This window comes from Delphinus delphis, chromosome 19 (assembly GCF_949987515.2).
Source record: "Delphinus delphis chromosome 19, mDelDel1.2, whole genome shotgun sequence".
NCBI lineage: Eukaryota > Metazoa > Chordata > Mammalia > Artiodactyla > Delphinidae > Delphinus > Delphinus delphis.
The window spans coordinates 51,423,212-51,444,888 of NC_082701.1; the positions used below are offsets into that span (position 1 = coordinate 51,423,212).

General features: G+C 53.6%; 1 protein-coding gene across 1 annotated transcript; it reads left to right on the top strand.

Annotated features, from left to right (window-relative positions):
• On the top strand, positions 1-11,292 carry ARHGEF15 (Rho guanine nucleotide exchange factor 15). The gene is made up of 16 exons (XM_059998539.1): positions 1-70; positions 725-922; positions 1,797-2,455; positions 2,717-3,049; positions 3,306-3,360; positions 4,157-4,529; positions 4,652-4,812; positions 4,985-5,137; positions 5,272-5,401; positions 6,746-6,820; positions 6,923-7,015; positions 7,104-7,264; positions 7,348-7,500; positions 7,661-7,743; positions 7,854-7,958; positions 9,421-11,292. Exons 3-16 carry the CDS (start codon positions 1,846-1,848, stop codon positions 9,570-9,572), a joined length of 2,637 nt encoding a protein of 878 aa, XP_059854522.1. The 5' UTR covers positions 1-70; positions 725-922; positions 1,797-1,845; the 3' UTR covers positions 9,573-11,292.
• Positions 11,293-21,677: the final 10,385 nt, after the last annotated feature.

Sequence of the window (21,677 nt, forward strand, 5' to 3'; positions counted from 1 at the left end):
TGCGAGGTGTGGAAGAGATGGTCAGACACGCCGTCGAGGGACACACACCCCATCCCTCAGCGATCCAGAGGTGTCTGGAGCCCACGCCCTCCCGCCAGCCTAGCCAGTGCCATTGCCACCCTGTCCTCACCCCCACCCCTGTCCACCCCCGGCCGCTGTCCACACAGCCATGCGGACCCAGGACAGGACGTGCACATACAACGTGCACGAACAGACCACTCTCCACGGCTGAGTTTCATCCTTTCCCCAGACTCTGTTATCCTCTGAAACCCGGCATTCGGGGTCCCTCACATCTTCCAGAGCCCCAGTGTGCGCATGTGGAGTGTGGTGTGGTTTGGGGGGGGGTGTCCGGTTGGGAGGAGGATCCGATTCCTGTTTCCTGCCCCTACTCACTCGGCCCCGGGAGGTGACCGAGAGTGGAGAGGCCTCGAGGGTGAGTGCTTGGGCCGAGTACCTGGATCCCTGCGAGAGGCCTGAGTGGGGGGCGGGGGAAGGAAGTTAGGGCAGGTACCTGAGGGGGGCAGGGATCTCTGAGGGGGGGCTGGGGAGGAGCTGGCCAGCTGGCGAGGCTACTGCCCGGGGTCACCTAAGGAGCTTCCTGCCAGAACACAGAGGCCATTGAGCTGCAAGACTCCCAGCCTACAGCTCCCAGCCCCACCCTGCATCATTTCTCAAAAACCAATCTGGGGCCTGGAGGGATCTGACTCTCCTGCTGACTCCACAGGGGAGTTTGGGGGCGCCAGGTCTCCCAGCCCGGACCTTGCTGCCGTCTCAGGATTACAGCGCCTTCCTGGCGGGAGGAAGTGAGCCCAGGCCCCAGCGTCTTGGCACCATTGGTCCTCACCTTAGTCTGGCCTCCTGACCACCCTCTAGGCATCCTGGCGGGACCCAGGCTTCCACCGGGGCATCTCTCCGGGACCAGGTGGGGGGCTGGGAGACAGGCAGGGGTGAGGATGGGGCAGGAGAGACCATGCGGGGGCCTCCTGGTCTCTTGGGGTCAGAGGCTCCAGGAACCTTCATGGCAGGAAAAGGAGACTAAAAATAATCCGGAAAGGGAGAGTCCAGAGAGAGGAACTGGGAAATGGGGGCGGAGGGCCCGTTGGAGCAGGGAAATAGTGATGCATCCCTCACGGCCCAGGCACGGGCGGGCGCGCAGGCAGACGCACACCGCACATACGCCCCACACGACAGCACGGAACACACACACCCTTGCAGCCCCATCTCACACAACATGCTAGACACACTGTGTACTCCACGCTCCCACTGCATACTCGCGTGTAACAGATACACTCTGAAACACAGCATCCAACACCCCGTTCGTGTAGCACTAGAAACACACCATGTCCACTCACGCTTAAACCACACACACAAACCTCCACAGCACACACTACAGACACAAAACACAATAAATGAGGTAGACACATAGCGGCTCTACCGGCACACCCCACTGCCCTTACTGATCCAGTTCTCTTGCACCCCTCCCCCAGCCTGGGTCTCTACCCAGGTGCCCCAACTCTGGCCTCACTGTCTCCTCTGGCCTGACTGGGGCAGCAGAGGCTGAAAGACAGAGCGCAATGGAGGCTGGGGGTGCCAGGGAGGGTTCAGAGTCCTCAGGGAATGGAATAAGGAGGGGTGAGAGGTAAAGGGAGCAGACAGTGGAGATGGGAAGAGAGGAAGTGTACCCGCCTTCACTCCTGACTCTGAAATCTCGGCTCATTTACTCGCAAACATTTCTGCTCGCAGGCCTCGGTCTACTCGTGGGCACTAAGGGTCTCTCTTTCTGCCCCCTTCCTCAGGGGATGACTCCAGCAGCGTACCCCACTCCTTGGAAGAGCTCGGAGGAAGATGTCAGCTCAGTCTCTTCCTGCAGCAACACCCCCTACCCAGAAGCCCCCTCGGATCATCCGGCCCCGCCCCCCTTCTCGCCCCCGGGCTGCCCAGTCCCCGGGGGCCCACCACAACGGCTCCTCTCCACAAGAACCTCCCCTCACTGCCAACGAGGCACCAACACTGATGTGCACCCCCATCTTCTGGGAGCCCCCAGCCTCGTCCCTCAAGCCCCCAGCCCTTCTGCCCCCGTCAGCTTCTAAAGCCAGCCTCGACTCCCAGACTTCCCCAGACTCGCCTTCCGGCACCCCCAGCCCAGTGTCCCGGCGCTCCATCTCCCCAGAACCCGCTCCCCGGTCTCCAGTGCCCCCACCCAAACCCTCCGGGTCACCCCGAACGGCTCTGCCCCTGCTCCACTCGACCCGGGCCCCTGGCCAGGATGGCTCTGCCTCGGCCGCAGGCACCGTGCGGAGACTGGCTGGCAGGTTCGAATGGGGGGTTGAAGGCAAGGTCCAGGCTCCAGATGCCCTGGAGCCGGGTTCTCCCGGGGGACCGGATGTGAATGGAGAGAGAGAGACCGCGCAGGGCATCCTCGCTGGGAGTGGGTCCCAGGAGAACGGCACTCCAGGTAAGCCCGGGCTGGCTCGATCCAGCTCCTCTTCTTTGTTTTCAGGGCTTTAAGATTGGGTACTTGAAGGGGCTACTTTTTAAAAACTGGATTCCATGTTTGGAAAATCTGGTTTTCAGATCTCGGGGGGTTTGAAGAGAGTCAGGGTAGAGGGGATAGATGCCTAGGGCTGACCTCCATGTTCCTGCTGCTGTGCAGGTTAAGGGGAGGGAGGAGGCCTGGGGAGGGTGGGTGTCCTAAGGACGCCCCTGTCTCCCACAGATGCTGCGCTGGCCTGCCCTGCCTGCTGCCCTTGTGTCTGCCACGTAGCCCGGCCCGGCCTGGAGCTCCGATGGGTGCCGCTGGGGGGCTATGAGGACGGCCCCAGGGTGCCCTGCCGGGCCTCCCCACTGCGGACCTCCCGCTCCCGCCCCAGCCCTCCAAGCCTCGGCCAGCCCCCAGTCGTCCTCACGTCCTACCGCTCCACTGCCGAGCGCAAACTCCTGCCACCCCTCAAGCCCCCCAAACCAACCCGGGTCAGACAGGACGTCACCAGCTCTGGGGACGCCCCACAGCCAGATCTCGATCTGCCCTCCGAAGATGGAATCCAGACAGGTACAGGGCCCCCAGGGAGTGGACCTCTGGGCTGGGAAGGAGCCTCTGGGCTCCACCGGGTGGAGGTGGAGCGTTCTGAACACAAACTCACTACAACCCCCAGCAGGCCCTGGGCTTCTTGTTCCTCCACCAGCTGCTGCTCTGGGACTGACCGGAGTTGTAGTTTTTACAGTAACGGTCTCTGCTGGGCGGGAGTCAGGAATCCTGGGCTGGGGATCCTGGAGGCTTTCTCTCTTCTCTCTGGTTCTCTCTCTAGGGGACAGTCCCGATGGCGTCCCTCAGAACGATCCTCCAGCCACTACGGAGGGCAGGTACCAAACACTCCCACCCTTATTCCTAACTGAGAGCAGACTAACCTTCGGGTCCACCTGAATCCCACCCCCACAAGTGTGGAGTGAAGAAGGCCTAGGCCTCTAGGGACAAGCAGTGCCGGTTTCTAATCCCAGCTCTGTCCCTTATCAGCTGTGTGACCTTATACAAGTCACTTAACCTTTCTGGGTCTCAGCCTCCTCACCTGTGAAATGGGGGTAAACATACCAAATACTTCATAAAGTTGTTGGGGTCTGATATCGGTGACGAGCCAGGGCCATAATAAACCATTTTAGTTCCCCCACTTTGAGCTTCTGTTGAAATTATTGCCTGCGAATCCACGTGTCAACCAGGAACATCTCTCCTGTGTTATCTGGGCCTGTTAATCATTTCACCACCATTATCAGAGTTAATCTGAGGCCATCCATGTATTCAACCAACATTTACTGGAGTTGATTCTCCCGGGCTTCTACTTTGGGTGAAAGGGTGCATGGTGGTGCTGATGACCAGAACAGAGCGGGGAGGTTTAAGAGCTGGGTTTGCCCATGTTGAGTTGTACCGAGGCACCCATAGGACGTTCCAGACAATGGTCATTCCATGAGAGCCCTGGAGATGGAGGCTTGGAAGTCGCCGGTGCACAGTAGTTGAGACTGCAGGAATGGATGGGGCCCACTTAGTACAGGGCCTCACATACAACAGGCACATAAAACGATCCGGGCTTCGGTCACAGTCCCTGCACACAACCTACCCCCTTACACTGTCACGTGAGGAGCATTCCATCCTTTTCTCTTTCCACAGGGAGGCTGAGGAGCTGGAGGAGCTGAAGGGGCAGAACTGGGAGCTGCCCCTGCAGGACGGTGAGGGCCTCTGCACCTGGGGCGTCCCTGCTGAGACCGTCAAGCAGTGGGCAAGGGTTCCGGGGCACTGGACTTCGCTGATGTGCGACATCTGCTCTCCAGAACCCCTGTACCAGACCTATCGAGCAGCGGTGCTGTCAGAGGAGCTGTGGGGGGTCAGTGAGGATGGGGGACCCTCTTCAGCAAATCCTGGGGAAGCTCCCCCCTTCGCCCGGCCCCCTGGACCTCGCAACACGCTGTGGCAGGAGCTTCCGGCTGTGCGAGCCAGCGGCCTCCTGGACACCCTCAGCCCCCAGGAGAGGCGCCTGCAGGAGGTGGATGCACCTGGGGTCGGGCGCGGCGCGGGTGGGGTGGGGGGGGGGGAGGAGCCTGGGACCCGGCGCCTGGGCTGCCTGGGATCTGGGCTTTCCACTAAGGCCCTGCTGTTCCTCCTCAGAGCCTGTTCGAGGTGGTGACATCCGAGGCCTCGTACCTGCGCTCCCTGCGGCTGCTGACCGACACCTTTGTGCTGAGCCAGGCGCTCCGGGACACGCTCACCCCCCGCGATCACCACACCCTCTTCTCCAACGTGCAGCGCGTCCAGGGAGTCAGTGAGCGGTCAGTGGGGCCAACACCTCTCCGCAAGCGGGCCTCGGGAGGAAGCACTCCTCAGCGCTCTCCTGTCCCCGGGCCTCCCCTCCAGGGCCCACTGAGTGCCCAGCTCTTCCCTCGAGAAGCCGGGACACCTGGCTCTCTGCCCCCCTCCATTACTTGTCGCCCACTCCCCCAGGTTTTTAGGGAAGTTACTGTCCCGTGTGCGCTCTTCCCCCCACATCAGCGACCTGTGCGACGTGGTGCACGCCCACGCCGTGGGGCCTTTCTCCGTGTACGTGGATTACGTGCGGAACCAGCAGTATCAGGAGGAGACGTACAGCCGCCTGATGTGAGCGTCCCGGGGGCGGGGCCCCGTCACCAGTGCTGGCGGGAGATGGGGAGCAGGGTCGGGGTCCAGGCCAGGGCAGGTTGCGGGGCGATCGGGGCCTCGAGGCAGATGCCAGCCTGCGCCTGCTTCTACAGGGACACGAACGTGCGCTTCTCTGCGGAGCTGCGGCGGCTGCAGAGCCTCCCCAAGTGCCAGCGGCTCCCGCTGCCGTCCTTCCTGCTGCTGCCCTTTCAGCGCATCACGCGGCTCCGCATGCTGCTGCAGGTACCCGTCCTGGCTTGGGCCCTTTTCGGCCCCACCAACCCCATTGGAGAGCTCTCCCCAGGGGGGCCTCCTGCCCCACCATCACCATTTCCCACCCCACCACAAACACAAGAATCCCCTAAGTCAGGACTCCTAATCGGGGCCTCTCCAACCAGGACCCACCAAACCCTACCTGGAGCTACCCAAACGTTTCAAGGAGCCGTCTGCGTGCAGGAAAAGAGCCTCTGGCTAGAGACCTGAATTCTAGATTTAGCTCTGCCACTAACTGGCTGAGCGACCTTGGGCAAGTCCCTTTCTCCCTCCAGGTCTCAGGGGGAATGTGATGAGTGGTCTTTGAGGTCCTCTCAGTCCTGTCTTTGACCGTATGCCTTCCCAGTGGGGTGATATCACCCTCAAGGAGGCAAAAACTCGTTCTTTGGGGGGCGAAAAAATCTTAAATATTCCAATGGTTTGTGGTACTCCAAAGGGCCAGGGTGTATAAATAGATATACAGTATATTTGTGGTATTAAAATTTGATGGGGGCGAGGGGAACGATTAGGGAAAAAATGTCTAAAAAGATTCCTTAGTGGGTTGATACTGAAAAAAGGGGTGAGAAACACTCTTCTGTTGCAGAATAGAAACTTCTCCCTGAACTAGGTCGCCTGATGTGGGGATCTCAGTATGAAGAGTCCCCAACTAGATCCTCAGTGCCCTTGCCTTATTCAGCTTTATATATCCCCAGTGCAGACAACAACAACATAATAATGATGATGATATTAATCATAGTAGCTAAACAACTGTTGGGTGTCTGTTCTAGACATGGTTCTAAGTGCAATACGCTCGTTTAACCTTACCAACGACTATGTGAGGGTAGGAACTATTATTGACCCCACTTTATAGATGAGGAAACTGAGGCTCAGAGAGGTTAAATAACTTGCCACAGGTCACACAGATAATAATTGATGGAGACAAACTTTAAATCCAGGCACTCTTAACCCCACGCTATATTGTTTGTACTAATAGCTGTGGTTAATAATTATTAAAATAATAGCAGCCCTCTTTTCAGCATTTACTATGTCCCAAAGGCTATGCTACGTACTTTACGTGTATTTGCTTGCAGAATCCTCACAACAATGCTAATGGTATGGAAGGTGGGAGTTATCCCCATTTTACAGATGGGGTAACTGAGACTCAGAGAGGTAACCTGACTTGCTCAGGGTTATGCAGACAGCGAGTGGTGAGGTTGGTCCCCCAGCCCTGTGAACCCCCAAATGCCAAGCCAGGCAGGGTCCTCTGAGCTGCAGCCCCTCTGAATCCCAGAGCCACAGAGCAGGGGCCCAATTACCCTTCTTCCTCATCCCCAGAATATCCTGCGCCAGACAGAGGAGGGGTCCAACCGCCAGGAGAATGCCCAGAAGGCTCTGGGTGCTGTCAGCAAGGTTGGAGGGGGATGCTGGGGCTGGAGGAGGTGAGGAGGCGGTAGGGAGGGATGGAAGGGGTGGAAGGGAGTGGGGGTGGGTGACTTGGCTCCCCTTACCCAGATCATTGAGCGGTGCAGCGCCGAGGTGGGGCGCATGAAGCAGACAGAGGAGCTGATCCGGCTCACGCAGAGGCTGCGCTTCCACAAAGTCAAGGTCAGATCCTGCCCGGGCTCCCTGCTTCCCTTTCCCCGCGGTGCTGGTGCTGCAGGGAAGTCAGAACCTCCTCCCTGCTTCCTCACAGGCCCTGCCCCTGGTCTCCTGGTCCAGGCGCCTGGAGCTGCAGGGGGAGCTGACTGAGTTAGGATGCAGAAGGGGGGGTGTGCTCTTCGCCTCCCGCCCCCGCTTCACCCCCCTCTGCCTGCTGCTCTTCAGTGACTTGCTGCTCATCACTCAGCCCAAGAGGTGGGTCTCAGGGAGAGAGGCAGCCCAGGCAGGATTCCAGCTGGACCCCTGCTCTCCCTCTGAACTTCCTCTTCCCTGGGCAGTGGGCAGCGGCTACAGGTTCTGGACTATGCCCATCGCTCCCTGGTCCAGGCCCAGCAGGTCCCGGACCCATCTGGACCACCTACGTTCCGCCTCTCCCTTCTCAGCAACCACCAGGGCCGTCCCACCCACCGGCTACTCCAAGCTTCATCCCTGTGAGTTGTGTCTCTTTCAGAAAACACCCTGGGGACCCTCACTTGACCTCTCCGAGTCCACCACCCTCCTCCCTAATCTCTCTCCTCCGAAGCCCGTGCCTAACTAACCCCCAGGAGGATCTCCGGGGCCAACTGTGACCCTTCCCTCTATTCCCACCAGATCAGACATGCAGCGCTGGCTGGGAGCCTTCCCTACCCCAGGCCCCCTTCCCTGCTCCCCGGGCACCATCTATGAGGACTGTGGTGAGTGTTCCCTAGAGGGGAGGAGGGAAGGAAAAGTGAGTCTTCAGGGGAAAATGGGGAGAAGCTAAAAAGAGTCTGGATCCCACTGTAATGTCACCCACCCCGACCAGACTGTTCCCAGGAACTCTGTTCAGAGACTTCCACACCTGCCAAGACTGAGGGACGGAATCTGGAGTCCAGGGCTCCCCACAAGCACCTATACAAGAGCCCCGAAGGTGAGAGATTCTTTTACTTATTCATTCAATAAATATTTATTAAGCACCTAGAGGTGCCACTCGCTGTTCTCGGCACCAGTAACCAAACACGCAGATATTCCTGCCCTGCTGGACTATACATTCTAGTGGAGGAGAAACAATAAAGAAGAAACAAGATAAATAAGGAACATATATACAATGGAATATTACTCAGCCATAAAAACAAACGAAATTGAGTTGTTTGTAGTGAGGTGGATGGACCTAGAGTCTGTCATACAGAGTGAAGTAAGTCAGAAAGAGAAAAACAAATACCATATGCTAACGCATATATATGGAATGTAAAAAAAAAAAAAAGGTTCTGAGGAACTTAGGGGCAGGACAGGAATAAAGACAGAGACATAGATAATGGACTTGAGGACAAGGGGAGGGGGAAGGGGAAGCCGGGATGAAGTGAGAGAGTAGCATTGACATATATACACTACCAAATGTAAAATAGCTAGCTAGTGGGAAGCAGTTGCATAGCACAGGGAGATCAGCTTGGTGCTTTGTGACCCCCTAGAGGGGTGGGATAGGGAGGGTGGGAGACACAAGAGGGAGGGGATATGGGGATATATGAATACATAGAGCTGATTCACTTTGTTGTACAGCAGAAACTAACACAACATGGTAAAGCAATTATACTCCAATAAAGATGTTAAAAAAAAAAAGTAAGTAAATTATACTGTCTGAAGGTGGTAAGTGCTGTGGGAAAACGAAAGTGGAGCAGAGTCAAGGGGGGTCAGGAGTCCCGGGGTTGGGTAGGCTTACATGTCTAAGTAGGGAGGTCGAGGGGGACCTTGTTGAGGAGGCGCCGTGTGAGCAGTGACTTGGTGGAGGTGAGGAATTTAGGCACGTGGTGTCTGGGGGAAGAGTGTCCCAGAGGGAGGCAGGAGTCAGGCCGGTGTGTTTGAGGAGCAGTAAGGAAGCCAGTGTGGCTAGAGGGAGTGAGGAAAACGGGGAGAAGCAGATGACATCATAGGGGTAACGGGGACCAGATCACGTGGGTCCTCGTAGGTTCCTGTAAGGAGTCTGGCTCTCACTCTGCGTGAGATGAGCAGTCAACGCAGGGCTTGACAGAGGAGGGAGCCCGATCCTCTTTTCTTTTTTTTCTTTAACTTTTTATTGGAGTATAGCCTATTAACAATGTTGTGATAGTTCCAGGTGCACAGCAAAGCAAATCAGCCATACATATCCATGTATCCATTCTCCCCCAAACTCCCCTCCCATCCAGCCTGCCACATAACACTGAGCAGAAGGACCCCGACCCTCTTTGATGTTGATGTTTCCTCCACTTCTAATGGCCTTTTTACCAATTCTCCAAGGCTTCTCCACTAATCCCCGCACCTGCCATGACCTTCAGGCATTAGACCCCACTGGGCCTCCTCTCCGTCCTGACCTGCCCCCTGCCCCGGTCCCACTTAGGCCCTTGTCTCTCTTTCCCCAGGCTGGCTGAAGGGGCTTCCTGGGGCCTTCCCTGCCCAGTTGGTGTGTGAAGTCACGGGGGAACACGAAAGGAGGAAGCACCTTCGTCAGCACCAGAGGCTCCTGGAGGCTGTTGGGTCCTCTTCAGGCTCCCCCAGTGCCCCCCAGCCCTAATGCAGGCCGGGGGGACGGGGTGGCGGCACAAGTTGGGACAGCTGGCAGCCTGGCACAGAGGAGACAAAGCCCATCCGTCCGTTGGATTTGCTGTCAGTGGAAACGCTACCTCAGTGGCAACCAATAGGGACCGAGCTTCAGGACTGGGCAGCCAATGAAAACAGGGCCGTCTGAGCCCACGCATGAGGGAGAATGAAGATGGCTTGAGTGGATTGCCAGTGGAGACAGAGGCTCAGTGCAGAGCGGCCAGTGGGCACTGAGCTGGCTGAGCCTCTGGCCAATGAGTATCCCTGCTATGCTCACAGCCAAGAAAGAGGAAGCTAGGTCAGTGCAGCTAAAAGAGGGCTGCACTGGAGATAAAGTCCTAGGATAAAATAGCCAACAGCAGGGACACATCCAGCCAAAGAAGATGGCGATCTGGGCCCAAGACACCAGTAGGAACCCTGCTTGGTGCTATAGCAACGACCGTCTTGCCTTTTGAGTCTGGGAAGTATTAGATTCCATTCCTGGGGTGCCTCCTGTGTCCTTTTAAGCCACTTCCTCTCTTCTAGAAGAATCCAGAGTGTGTGTCTCAGAGAATCTGTGTGTGTGTGCACGTCTGTATACTTATCAAGGAAGGTGATTCTGCTGAACATGTTGTGTGTGTGGTCTTGCCCCCTTCCCAGATGATTGAATCCTCGATTTCTCCCCTCACTCCCCATTTTTCCTATTAGTCTCCTCAGTAAAGACACTAGGTCTGAGCTCCAGAGGAGAATGTGCTGGGTGTGGTTGGCAGCCAGAGGCCAGAGCTGGGGATGAGAGGCCTGGGTTCGGCCTCCGTAATCCCTACCTGAGGATCCTCCAACCTGAACTATACCAGCCATTCAGCCTCGGCCTCGGGCTTCAGACTGGCTCTGGGTCCCAGGGTTGAGTGAAGAAACAGGAGCCGTGGATCTCGGGCCAGCTGAGCCTCTAGGGCTTTCTTGCCTTCATCCTGGTCCTTGCACAGAAACACTGGGCCAAGCAGTGGGGAGAGAACAGAGAACCAGCATTACTGCCTAATCCCACCCAGAGCATCTGCTTCCAGATGAGAGACTGCCCCCGCACGATGCCAGAAGGAGGTGAGGAATGGAGACAGAGCGGAGCAGACAGTTGCTGGCAAGTGGGGGCCTGGGCCTGGCACAAGGTCATCCCTGAGCTAAGCCGTCACACCTTCCCTTCAGCTCATGCATGGCAACTTGCCCAGGACAGAAACTGCCACGCCGACCACTGGAGATGCAAGGACTCTGGGAGACTGAGAGGGAGAAAGGCACTGGCATTTGGCATGTCCATGACTTTGGGGATTCACCTAGCACAGTGCCTGACATATGAGAAACCCTCAATAAATGGTGGAGCTGCATTGAGGCTCTCCTGGGAGCATGTGCTTAAAGGAGCAGTGGTTTCCAAATGTGACTTTATTAGGGGGAGGGGCTGGTTGAAAAGGGATCCTTTGAGAGCAGGGGTCAGCTCTGCTGGGAACTGGGGCTTGGAGACCAGGTGCAAGGTGTGTTGGCACACTCATAGCTCCTGAGGGATCTATGGCGGTGTGATGGGGGGAGGGTTGCAGATGCTGAAGCAGAGAGCTGCTGCGGGTTGGGGAAGAGGACTGGCAGAGCCAGATATGGATGGGGCTCTGGCAGGGGATGAAGATGCAGCAAGAAGGACACAAAGCGCAATCAGTCAGCAATAAAGATCCTTTACTGACCAGCCAAGCATCTCTGTGTCTAACTTATTTCAATTCTACTTATTTATTGAGTGCCTTCTATGTGCCAGGCACTCTTCTAGGATCTGGGGACACAGAGATGAAACAGACAAAGGCCTCGACCTCAAGGAGCCTACATTCTGGGGGAGCAGGTGGGGGGAAGTTACTAAGTAAGCAAGTTAGTAAGTAAGAAAAGATCAGGTAGCAGTGAATGCTATGATGAAAATATAGCGAAGGCTATGATACAGAGTGCCATGTGTGTGTGTGTGTGTGTGTGTGTGTGTGTGTGTGTGTGTGTGGCTTTGGGGAAGACCCTGGAGGAGGTAACATGGAGCTGAGACAAGAAGGGAGCATCTGGGACGATCTGGGCAAATGGCACTCTAGGGGTGGTCTCAAGGGGATTGAAGTCCAGGAAGAGAAGGCAGCGGGCATGGGGAGGGAGCTGGCCTACAGGCTCCTTCCTTTCCTAGTGCGGGAGTCCCTCCACACAAACTCCCCTCTTCCCCTGACATAGAGAGACACACATCCAGAGGCAGACACAAAGCTGCACATGTGCCCCATATATGTTCCATCTCAACTCCTCACTCTCTCCCAGAGTCCTGCCACTTAAGGAAGCCTCCAGGCTCCAAGTCAGAGGTTCTAATATTGGGATGATGGGGAGATGGAAACCAGTTAAGAATTGTTTGGGGGAAGTAAAGACACAAAATATAACCACATGTTCCAAAGGGATGGAAAGACAGGGAGTGAAGGGGACTGTCATGTTTCTGTTATCTCAGAGGCCCCTTTCCATTTTGGGGGGACCTGAGTGTGTGTGTGTGGTCCTGGAGGGGTCTGCATTCTGCAAGCCTGTTGGAGAGGGTAGAGGGGCATGAAAGAGGCAGATGTGAGGGAGCAAGGACCGCCAGTAGCATGGAGAAAGTGGATGGGAGAAGGAACGGGGCCCTGGTAAGAAAGACAGAGAAAATGGAATAATGGATGGTGGGGGCGGGGGAAGGTATGGGATGTCCCTGGCAGTCAGAGGTTAAGAGTCCGCGCTTCCACTGCAGGGAGCGTGGGTTTGATCCCTGTTGGGGAACCAAGATCCAGCACGCCTCGCAGCGTGGCAAAAAAAAAAAAAAAAAGGGAGGGGGTACAGGTGGCAGTAAGTAACTTAGTATTAGTTCCCCTAAGCTCTCTCGCTCCCTTTCCTGAACACCCTCTGCCAGGCATCAACTTCTCTGTGTATACAGCCTCCTCCTGATGTCCATCATCCTCTCCCTCCTGTGTTGCTCCTCCCCTTTCTTGCCCCTCTGGCTGCCTTCTGCAATTTCCTTGCAGGTGTGGCATGAAGACCCATGGGAGGAGAAGTCTCTCTCAGTGCTGCCCTGTCTGGCATTCCAGGCACGGTGGTGTTACTAACATCCCAGGTGGTAGAGAGGTACACTGACTGGCTTGGGGCATCCTGGAGCTGCCATTGCCCCATTCCTTCATATTCTATCATTCTGGGGAGGTGGAAGAAACAAACATTTTCACAGGCTTAGGAAAGGCTCACGTGTGTCTCAGACCTGGCGGAGGTGACTGGGGAGACAGATTGGGGAAGCCGGGCTCTGGTTGCGAGGCTTTCTCTGAATCAGTACGTGCTCTCTGCACTCACAGCAGCCCTGCTCCTCATATCTGTGGCCTCCATATTTGGGGAGTCGATGATAATGCAGATAGGATAGGGCTCTGACCTCCCTTTGCACTGGCCCTTCTATGGGCTCTGGGTCAACATCCTCGTGGCCATTGTTGCAGGTGAGGCTGGTTGCAATCATGACCTCAAGCAACAGGTGTTTGAGAGGAGCCCGCTTCTCCCCACAGCCTGCTCATTAGCGTTCTCTCCTCTCCTTTTGGCCCCACCGACCCCTCCAGCCCACTTTCTGCGATCCATGCCACAGCCCTTCAACCTGGCTCTCTGTCCATCCCTGAAAGCTTCTCTCTCTCCCTCCTTCCTCGCAGGGCTCGCATCTCGTCAGCTACAGTGGTATCTGCTGGTTCCTGTCCTCCGTGTTAGACAGTCGCCCAGGCAGGCATAGCATCCCGGTGCAGGAGTACCTCTCCTCCGACAGCTTCTCCAGAGAACTCCCGGAGGCCGCCCCGTCCTGGCTCCCCAGTACGCCCTCTCCAGACTACCCGCTCTCCACCCTCCAGCGGCCCGAGAGCGCCCCAGGCCAGAACAAGGGAAGCAGAGGGGCAGAACTCCCCGAGGATTCACTGGGACCCAACCCGTACTCCCCTCACCCCGGGGCGTGGCCAGGACCCTGCATGGACCCGCCCCCTGGATTGGCCCCGCCTCCAGGCCGAGCTCCGCCTCTCCCCGTGAGGCTGAGCTCACTCTCCCTGCGGTGGACCCAGACCTACTGGTCGAGGAGAGCTTCCCGCACCCGGCCTTAGCAGGACATCTGGCCAGGCTCGGTCTCCTGCTTCCGCCCCCACGGAGGAATCCTCACGAAGTTGAGGCGCAAGCTCTTCGTTTGCAGTCAACCGCACGCCGACGCCCCCTCCCCGCGCTGACCCGCCGAACTCTTGCTGTCGCCCCGCCTTCCCAGGGCAGGCGTTTAGCAGATTATCAACTTCGGACCCTATTGGTCACCTAGGCGCTCAGCTCCCAAGCATCGGAGGCCGGGTTGGCATTTTCCGTCGGTCCCTGCACGCACCTCTGTCACTGGGAACCCAGCCTTGCCTTGATGCTTTTCCAGATTCACAAAGGGAGGCAACCTTGAGTTTAGCCGACTCTAGACCAAGAATGCATAGAGGCAGCCTGTCTGTGTCCTTCAGTTTATTGCCCAGGCCACAGAACTACCCTGAGCCCTGGTCCAGAGAGCTCAGAAGCATTTTCTCTTGGGGAGGAAACTGATTCATTTCTGAATACTTGTTTTCTTTTCATATTTGGGGTGAGAAGAAACAAAGTAGGCTGAGAAGAGGTAAGAATCAGAGAGAAGTGCTGACAGGTGTTGGGGAAATGTCAATTAAAACCAATAAACATTTCCTGAATCTCAGCTAAGTGCCCAAATCAAAAGGAGGATGGAAGGGAGAAAGAGGAAGACAAAGTGGGTGAGAGAGAGAGAGAGAAGAAACGTAGGAGGGAGGGCTTGTAATGCAGGGGTCAGATTCTGGCCTGCAAAGGCAAAGACGCCTTGGATTCAGGAGCAGGACCAGAGACTGATTTTCCATAATATTGCTGATTTTTTTCCAGGATGCTTTGAATATACCCAAAACTCTCGAGTGAGACTGTCCAGATTCAAATGCTGGCTCTACCACTTATTAGGTCTGTAACCTTAGCCGTGGTTCGATCCCTGGTGGGGGAAGATCCCACATGCCGTCGAGCAACTGAGCCCGTGCGCCACAACTACTGAGCCCGTGCGCCACAGCTACTGAAGCCTGCACGCCTAGAGCCTGTGCTCTGCAACAAGAGAAGCCACTGCAATGAGAAGCCCGTGCACCACAACGAAGAGTAGCCCCCGCTCGCCGCAACTAGAGAAAGCCTGTGTGCAACAACAAAGACCCAATGTGGCCAAAAATAAATAAATAAATAATAAATTAATTAAAAAAAGAAAAATTAGAAACTGGCCGTTTGTTTTCCAAAGTGTCTGTACCATTTTGCATTCCCACCAGCGATGTATGAGAGTTCTGGTTGGTATCCTGCTCTGTGTCTTGGCCAGTACTTGGTGTTGTCAGTTTTGTCGTTTTTGTTTTGCGTGCCGGTCCATTAGGTGTGTGGTGCTATCTCACTGTGGTTTTAATTTGTGTTTCCCTAATGACTAATGATGCTGAGTATCTTTTCATGTGCTTCTTGGCCATTCACATATCTTCTTTGGTGAAGTGTCTGTTCAAATATCTTGGCCTTTTAAAAACTGGGCGGGTTTATTTTCTTATTATTGTGTTTTAAGAGTTCTTTAAATATTCTAGATATAAGTCCTTTATCAGATATGTGATTTGAAAATATTTTCTCCCAGTCTGTGGCTTATATTTTCATTCTTCTACCTGCATTTTTCCAAGAGCAGAAATTCTTAATTTTGCAGTCATTTAAAAAAATATATATTTATTTATTTACTTATTTGTCTGTGCTGGGTCTTAGTTGCAGCATGTGGGATCTTCATTGTGGCACATGGAATCTTTAGTTGTGGCATGCGGGATCTAGGTCCCTGACCAGGGATCAAACCCAGGCCCCCTGCATTGGGGGCATGGAGTCTTAGACACAGGACCACCAAGGAAGTCCCTGCAGTCACTTCTTGCTTTGTTTTAAGCAGCCATTTTTTTCTTCCTACTTCTGTTTAGTTGGTATATAGAAGGCAATGGAATGTCCCACAGGGGCAGAACCAAGCAAGCAGGACACACACTGGCAAGTGGGTCTGCCCATCATTCTCCCATGTGCCCAAAGCCTCAAGGTCAAAGGGCATCCTGGGAGGAGAGTGGACCTAGCAACCCAGATCTCTTACAGTCTCATTCTTTACTCAGTGTGTTATCCTTGGGCTGGCAGCATGGGCACCACCTGGGAGCCTGTCCGAAGTGTGGCGTCTGCATTTTAATGAGATGCCCAGGCCAGGAGTACACACATTAGAGTTTGAGGAACACCAGCAACGACAGGCCCACATGAAGGACGGATGCATATTTCATAGATGTGAAAGGGAGGGAACATTGCAGCCACTGAAATGAATTCTGGCCACTGAAATGTCCTAGCGATGCCATGGGTCTGGGAGCTCACCACAAAGGAGATTCATGCTGGTGTTTGTACCGGGATGAGCTGGCCTGGGGTAGGACTGTTTCTGAGTGTAATGCAGGTAGCAAAGCACGTCCACGTGGACAGTCAAGGAGTGACCAATAAGCCTGTGTTCTCGAGTCCATGTTCTAAGCCCAAGTCCATGTTCTCCAGGTCGGCTTTGCCCATGGGCACTGAGAGGCTATTGTCCCCTAAGGATGTCTAAGCACCTGCCCTTACGGATGGAACAGTGGGGCACCTTCCTTCTCAGAAAGCTCCCAGCCTTGCACTCCATTCTGGCTGCATCTCTGTACCTGTGTGAGCAAGTGATCATTATTTGCTGACTGCTCAGCTTCCTTTCTTTTGGGCAACGATCCCTCCCCAAATCCATGTGGTTCTGGTGGGCTGTCAGTCAAGGCATCCCGGACAATCAGACTCTTGGGATTTGGAACCCTGCCCAGGAATAGACAAGGATGGAGGTTTGGGGGGAACAGGAGGGAAACAGCGGGAAGAGAGACCAGCTCATGCTAATGATACGTCCATGCTCCCCTGGTCTCTGTTTAGTTTTAGGCCTGGATGTTCTGCTTCCCCCCGAGTCTGTGTTTATTCAGTATCGTCTCAATACATTCCTTTTTTCTTAACTTCGTCTGGGTTCGCGCTTGCAACCAAAGAGCTCTCACTGATACAAAACCTTGCAAGATAATTGGCCAGGACTTCCCTGCGGTCCAGTGGTTAAGATTCTGCGCTTCCACTGCAGGGGGTACGGGTTCGATCCCTGGTAGGGAAAGATCACTCATGCTTCGCGGTACAGCCAAAAAATAATTTAATTTAATTTAAGTTAAAAAAAAAGATAACTGGCTAGCACTGCTGCTAGCCCATAAGGGGTCTTTGTGCCTTTAGCCTTGTTGTTAAAAGGCAGCCCCTCTGGGCTTCCCTGGTGGCGCAGTGGTTGAGAGTCCACCTGCCGATGCAGCGGACACGGGTTCGTGCCCCTGTCCAGGAAGATCCCACATGCCGCGGAGCGGCTGGGCCCGTGAGCCATGGCCGCTGAGCCTGCGCGTCAGGAGCCTGTGCTCTGCAACGGGAGAGGCCACAACAGTGAGAGGCCCACGTACCACAAAAAAACAAAACAAAAAAAACACTTTAATAAAAGGCAGCCTTTCTGAATAGATGGAGGGGTAGTTGACTTGGCAGAGAACTGCACTTTTATGAGATACAGAACTAGGCGCCTCTTCCTCCAGGCCCCTGGAGCCCCCTTGGCGGGGCTCGGCTTGTTGAGCAGAATGCTGGCTGGAGTTCAGTTCTCACTCACCTCCTTTGCTGCGGGCTCTTGTGCAGTGCCCATCCTGCACAACCTTACGTGGAGACTCTGTTGTCAGGTCGCCCACATTTCCCTTCGGCTCTTTCTCTTCCTTCCGCCTTCTAGTTTACCTCTTCTAGGCTTTTACTGTGGCAACATCAAGGTTGATAACAGCTATGTTTACTTTCATAGCCGTAGTTAAGTTTTCCGTGCTTTGTCCATCTGTTGATTCTAAAAACTGAAACTCGATGAAGAGTGTTTACCTTACATACTGTGACTGTATAAATATCTTTCATTGCAGAGCTAGTAATCACTAACATTATATTTCCTTTCTTGAGGAAATGCTGTTGGACTACTTTTAATTACCTTTTGAAAAACAATATTTGATACATTCACAGGGTTATATGAAATATATGTTAGTTATAAATGATTCGAATATAATGAATACCCGTGTACCTATCACCCAACTCAGGGACAAATTACTTATTGCCAATAACATGTTATGTACCAGTGTAACCCTCCCTGTCCCATTTCCCTGTAAACTGCTCCCTCAGTTTTGCATCAGAGTTATTCTAACCTGCAGCCAGGGAAGCTCGGGAATTTGCCCACCAATTCCCTATCTGTCATTAGTTCATAGGTCAGCCTCCACACCCGGGTGACCCTGACCATGGCTCATGGGATGGCACCTGTCCCTGGCAGGGCCAGAGAATGTTTGGGCTTGGGACGGAGAGACAGCCCGCGGCTCTGGCGGCTAAGGACAGCCCACAATATAAGGGCCACATTTCTCACCACGTGGACCAGAGGAGGAGGTTGGTTTGCAGAGAAAGAGCAACATGGTCAGGGAAGGGACTTCCCTGGTGGTCCAGTGGGTAAGAATCCTCGCTCCCAATGCAGGGGGCCCGGCTTTGATCTCTGGCCGAGGAACCAGATCCCGCGTGCCATAACTAAGACCCGCGCAGCAAAAATTAATTAATTAATTAAAAAAAAAGATGCTCGGGGAGGAGCAAGACGAGAGTCCAAGTGCTACGGTCTGAATATCTGTGTCCCCCAAATTCGTATGTCGGGAAAGTAACCCACAAGGTGACGGTTTTAGGAGGTGGGACTTTAGGCGACTCCACTTTCATTAATAGGATTAGTGTCCTTATAAAAGAGACCCCATAGAGCTCCCTAGCTCCACGTGAGGACACAGCAAGAACTCAGTGACCTGGAATCGGGCTGTCACCTGACCATGCCAACTATGATGGACGGCACCATGATCTTGGACCTCCAGCCTCCAAAACTATGAGAAATAAGTTTCTGTTGTTTATAAGCTACCCAGTCTGCGGTATTTTGTTATAGCAGTCCAAACAGGTTAAGACACAGAGGAAGAGTCCTCACAGGATTTGAATTCTGTTTTTTTTTTTAATTTAATTTAATTTATTTTTTATACAGCAGGTTCTCATTAGTTATCTATTTTATACATATTAGTGTATGTATGTCAATCCCAGTCTCCCAATTCGTCACACCACCATCACCAACCCCCCACCACTTTCCCGCCTTGGTGTCCATACGTTTAGGATTTGAATTCTTGATTCCAACTATTCTGAGGTCCAGCTGGACACGTGACCTCACAATCCGTAATTAACTCCCCTTTGGCTTAAACTAATTTTGGTTCCCTTCCATCATTTGCAGCCACTCATCGGCAAGGATGCCTGCCAAACACCTCTGTGTTTTTTGCTCCTTCTCTGTTTGCTAGTAAAAGAGTGCAAAACAGTTAAAACAACTTAGCAATAATAACTCCACTTTCTGGGAATTTACCAAAGTGTGCTTTTTGTTCATTATCTTATTCCATACTCAAACCAAATCTAGATGAGTATTATTGTGCTGTGTTATAGATGAGTAAACTGAGGCATAAAGAAGCTATAGGGGGGGCTTCCCTGGTGGCACAGCGGTTAAGAATCCGCCTGCCAACACAGGGAACACAGGTTCAAGCCCTGGTCCAGGAAGATCCCACATGCCGCGGAGCAACTAAGCCCGCGTGCCACAACTACTGAGCCTGCGCTCTAGAGCCCACGAGCCACGACTACTGAGCCCACGTGCTGCAACTACTGAAGCCCGTGTGCCTAGAGCCTGTGCTCCACAACAAGAGAAGTCACCGCAATGAGAAGCCTGCGCACCACAATGAAGAGTAGCCCCCACTCGCCACAACCAGAGAAAGCCCATGCGCAGCAACAAAGACCCAACGCAGCCGAAATAAATAAATTAATTAAAAAAAAAAAAAAGGAAGCTCTATGAATCCTGCAGGTTCACAAGACCATTAAGAGAAAGGCCCGTTATCCATGCCTCTGCCTGCTTGACCTGAAAGCCTGTGTTCTTAACCTCATGTATCACTGTCTTTGCAAAGTGAACCACCACTGGTGGGATCCAAACTCACATCCCAGATTTGAAAGTCTCCTTCCTCACGAGAATTCCAGAGGCTGACTGAGGTCTGGAAGGCGTGGTGATCAGGCTGCTGCGAGTGATGCCGATTTATTTTCCTATAGCTTAAAAGGGAGCTTAGAAAAATCTTCTCAGACTGTGTGACACCCCCATGTCCTCTCCTCTTGCCACAAGGGCCTCTTCATGGGCTGCTTCAGGGCTAGCTGCCCCCAGAGCGAGCCACCTAAGAGAGCAAGCTCCGTTGCCTTTTATGACCTAGTCTTGGAGGAAAAACACTCCGGACGCGCAGGCTCAGCGGCCATAGCTCACGGGCCCAGCCGCTCCGCGGCATGTGGGATCTTCCCAGACCGGGGCACGAACCCGTGTCCCCTGCATTGGCAGGCAGACTCTCAACCACTGTGCCACCAGGGAAGCCCTCTATCAATTTTTTAAAAAGGAGAAAACCAAGTGTGAAGAAAGAGAGAATATAGAGTTTAATTTTCTACAATGGAGAAAACTCAAGGGTTATAATTTCCTGCCTCCACAGAGCATTTGACAGAAACAGGTTGAGAACCCTTGCTGTACAGCAAGGAATGTCATTGAAGGATTCAACCACTGGGAAGGAAGAATTGTTCTCTGTGGGGGACCACTGTTTGAGGGTGAAGCTTGGTCACTTTCATCATATTTCTATTTGCTGGAAGCAAGTCGCTAGGTCCACCCCACACTCAAGGGGAGGGGAATTAAGCTTCACCTATTGAGGGAAAGAGTATCAAGAATTTGTGGGGGGACTTCCCTGGCGGTCCAGTGGTTAAGACTCCGTGCTTTCACTGCAGGGGGCGCAGGTTTGATCCCTGGTCAGAGAACTAAGATCCCTCATGCAGCCAAAACAAACAAACAAACAAACATAAAAAGGAATTTGTGGGTCTATTTTAAAACTACCAGAGTTTGCCTTCTGGTCACAAATTACTTACATTCCTCCCTCATGGCAAATATGCTCACCTAGCCCAAGGTCCCCAAGCATCTCATCCCATTCCAGCATCAACCAGCTGAAAGTCCAGACTCTTGCTGTGTTGTAAGTGGGGGAGTTAAGTCCCCTTTGTGGAGTCTTTGAGGATTATTCCAACGTGGCTGTGGCAGTGCCACCTGACAGGCGTAAGAAATTAGAGGTCCTAGAAGAGGGGCGCGCGGCATGCCACGCAGGGGCCACATGGGAGGAGCACCCAGGGAGCGGGCTCCACCAAGCAGATGGAGAGCTGAGAGCGAGAGTGAGGACCCGTGGGCAAATGTCTTTACGGGGTCAGGGTGGAGTCCACAGGCAAAAGGCATGAGGGGATTTCATTGGTGCGTTTGAATGTCACTAGGTCACAGAGAGGGGAGACCAAGAAGGGGAAATTGTGCCAGGAACCAGACCAGCCTGATCACACTGGTGCACCTGGTTACCTGGTGAGGCATCAGGGAAATATGAAGTTTCAAAAATTTACAATACATTTGCCAGTTGTTATGGGCTGAGTTGTGTCCCCCCCAAATTCATATGTTAATCCCCAGTACCTCAGAATGTGACTGTACTTGGAGATAGGGTCTTTAAAGAGGTGACTAAGTTAAAATGAGGCTATAGGGTGGGCCCTTCTTGAACTGACTGGTATCCTTGTAAGAAGAGGAGATTAGGAATAGAGACACCAGGGATGTGTGCTCATAGAAGAAAGACCATGTGAGGACTCAGTGAGAAGGTAACCATCTGCAAACTAAGTAGAAAGATCTCAGAAGAAACCAAACCTACGTGCACCTTGATCTTGGACTTCTAGTCTCCAGAACTGTGAGAAAATAAATTTCTGTTGCTTAAACTGCCCAGTCTGTGGTACTTTGTTATGGTAGCCCTAGCAAACCAATACACCATCTCAATCAAGTCCAGGTACAGATGAGGCTCTTTGGATGTAATTCCTTAAATACAGCTCCTGAATACCTGTGAACTAAAGA

What these genes read in the sequence shown, in the direction of transcription:
- ARHGEF15 (XM_059998539.1), top strand. Translation starts at nt 1,846, where the DNA reads ATGTCAGCTCAGTCTCTTCCTGCAGCAACACCCCCTACCCAGAAGCCC. An exon ending in AGGAGAGGCGCCTGCAGGAG is followed by an intron (nt 4,530 to 4,651) that starts GTGGATGCACCT and finishes GTTCCTCCTCAG; the next exon opens with AGCCTGTTCGAGGTGGTGAC. An exon ending in GTCCAGGGAGTCAGTGAGCG is followed by an intron (nt 4,813 to 4,984) that starts GTCAGTGGGGCC and finishes CCACTCCCCCAG; the next exon opens with GTTTTTAGGGAAGTTACTGT.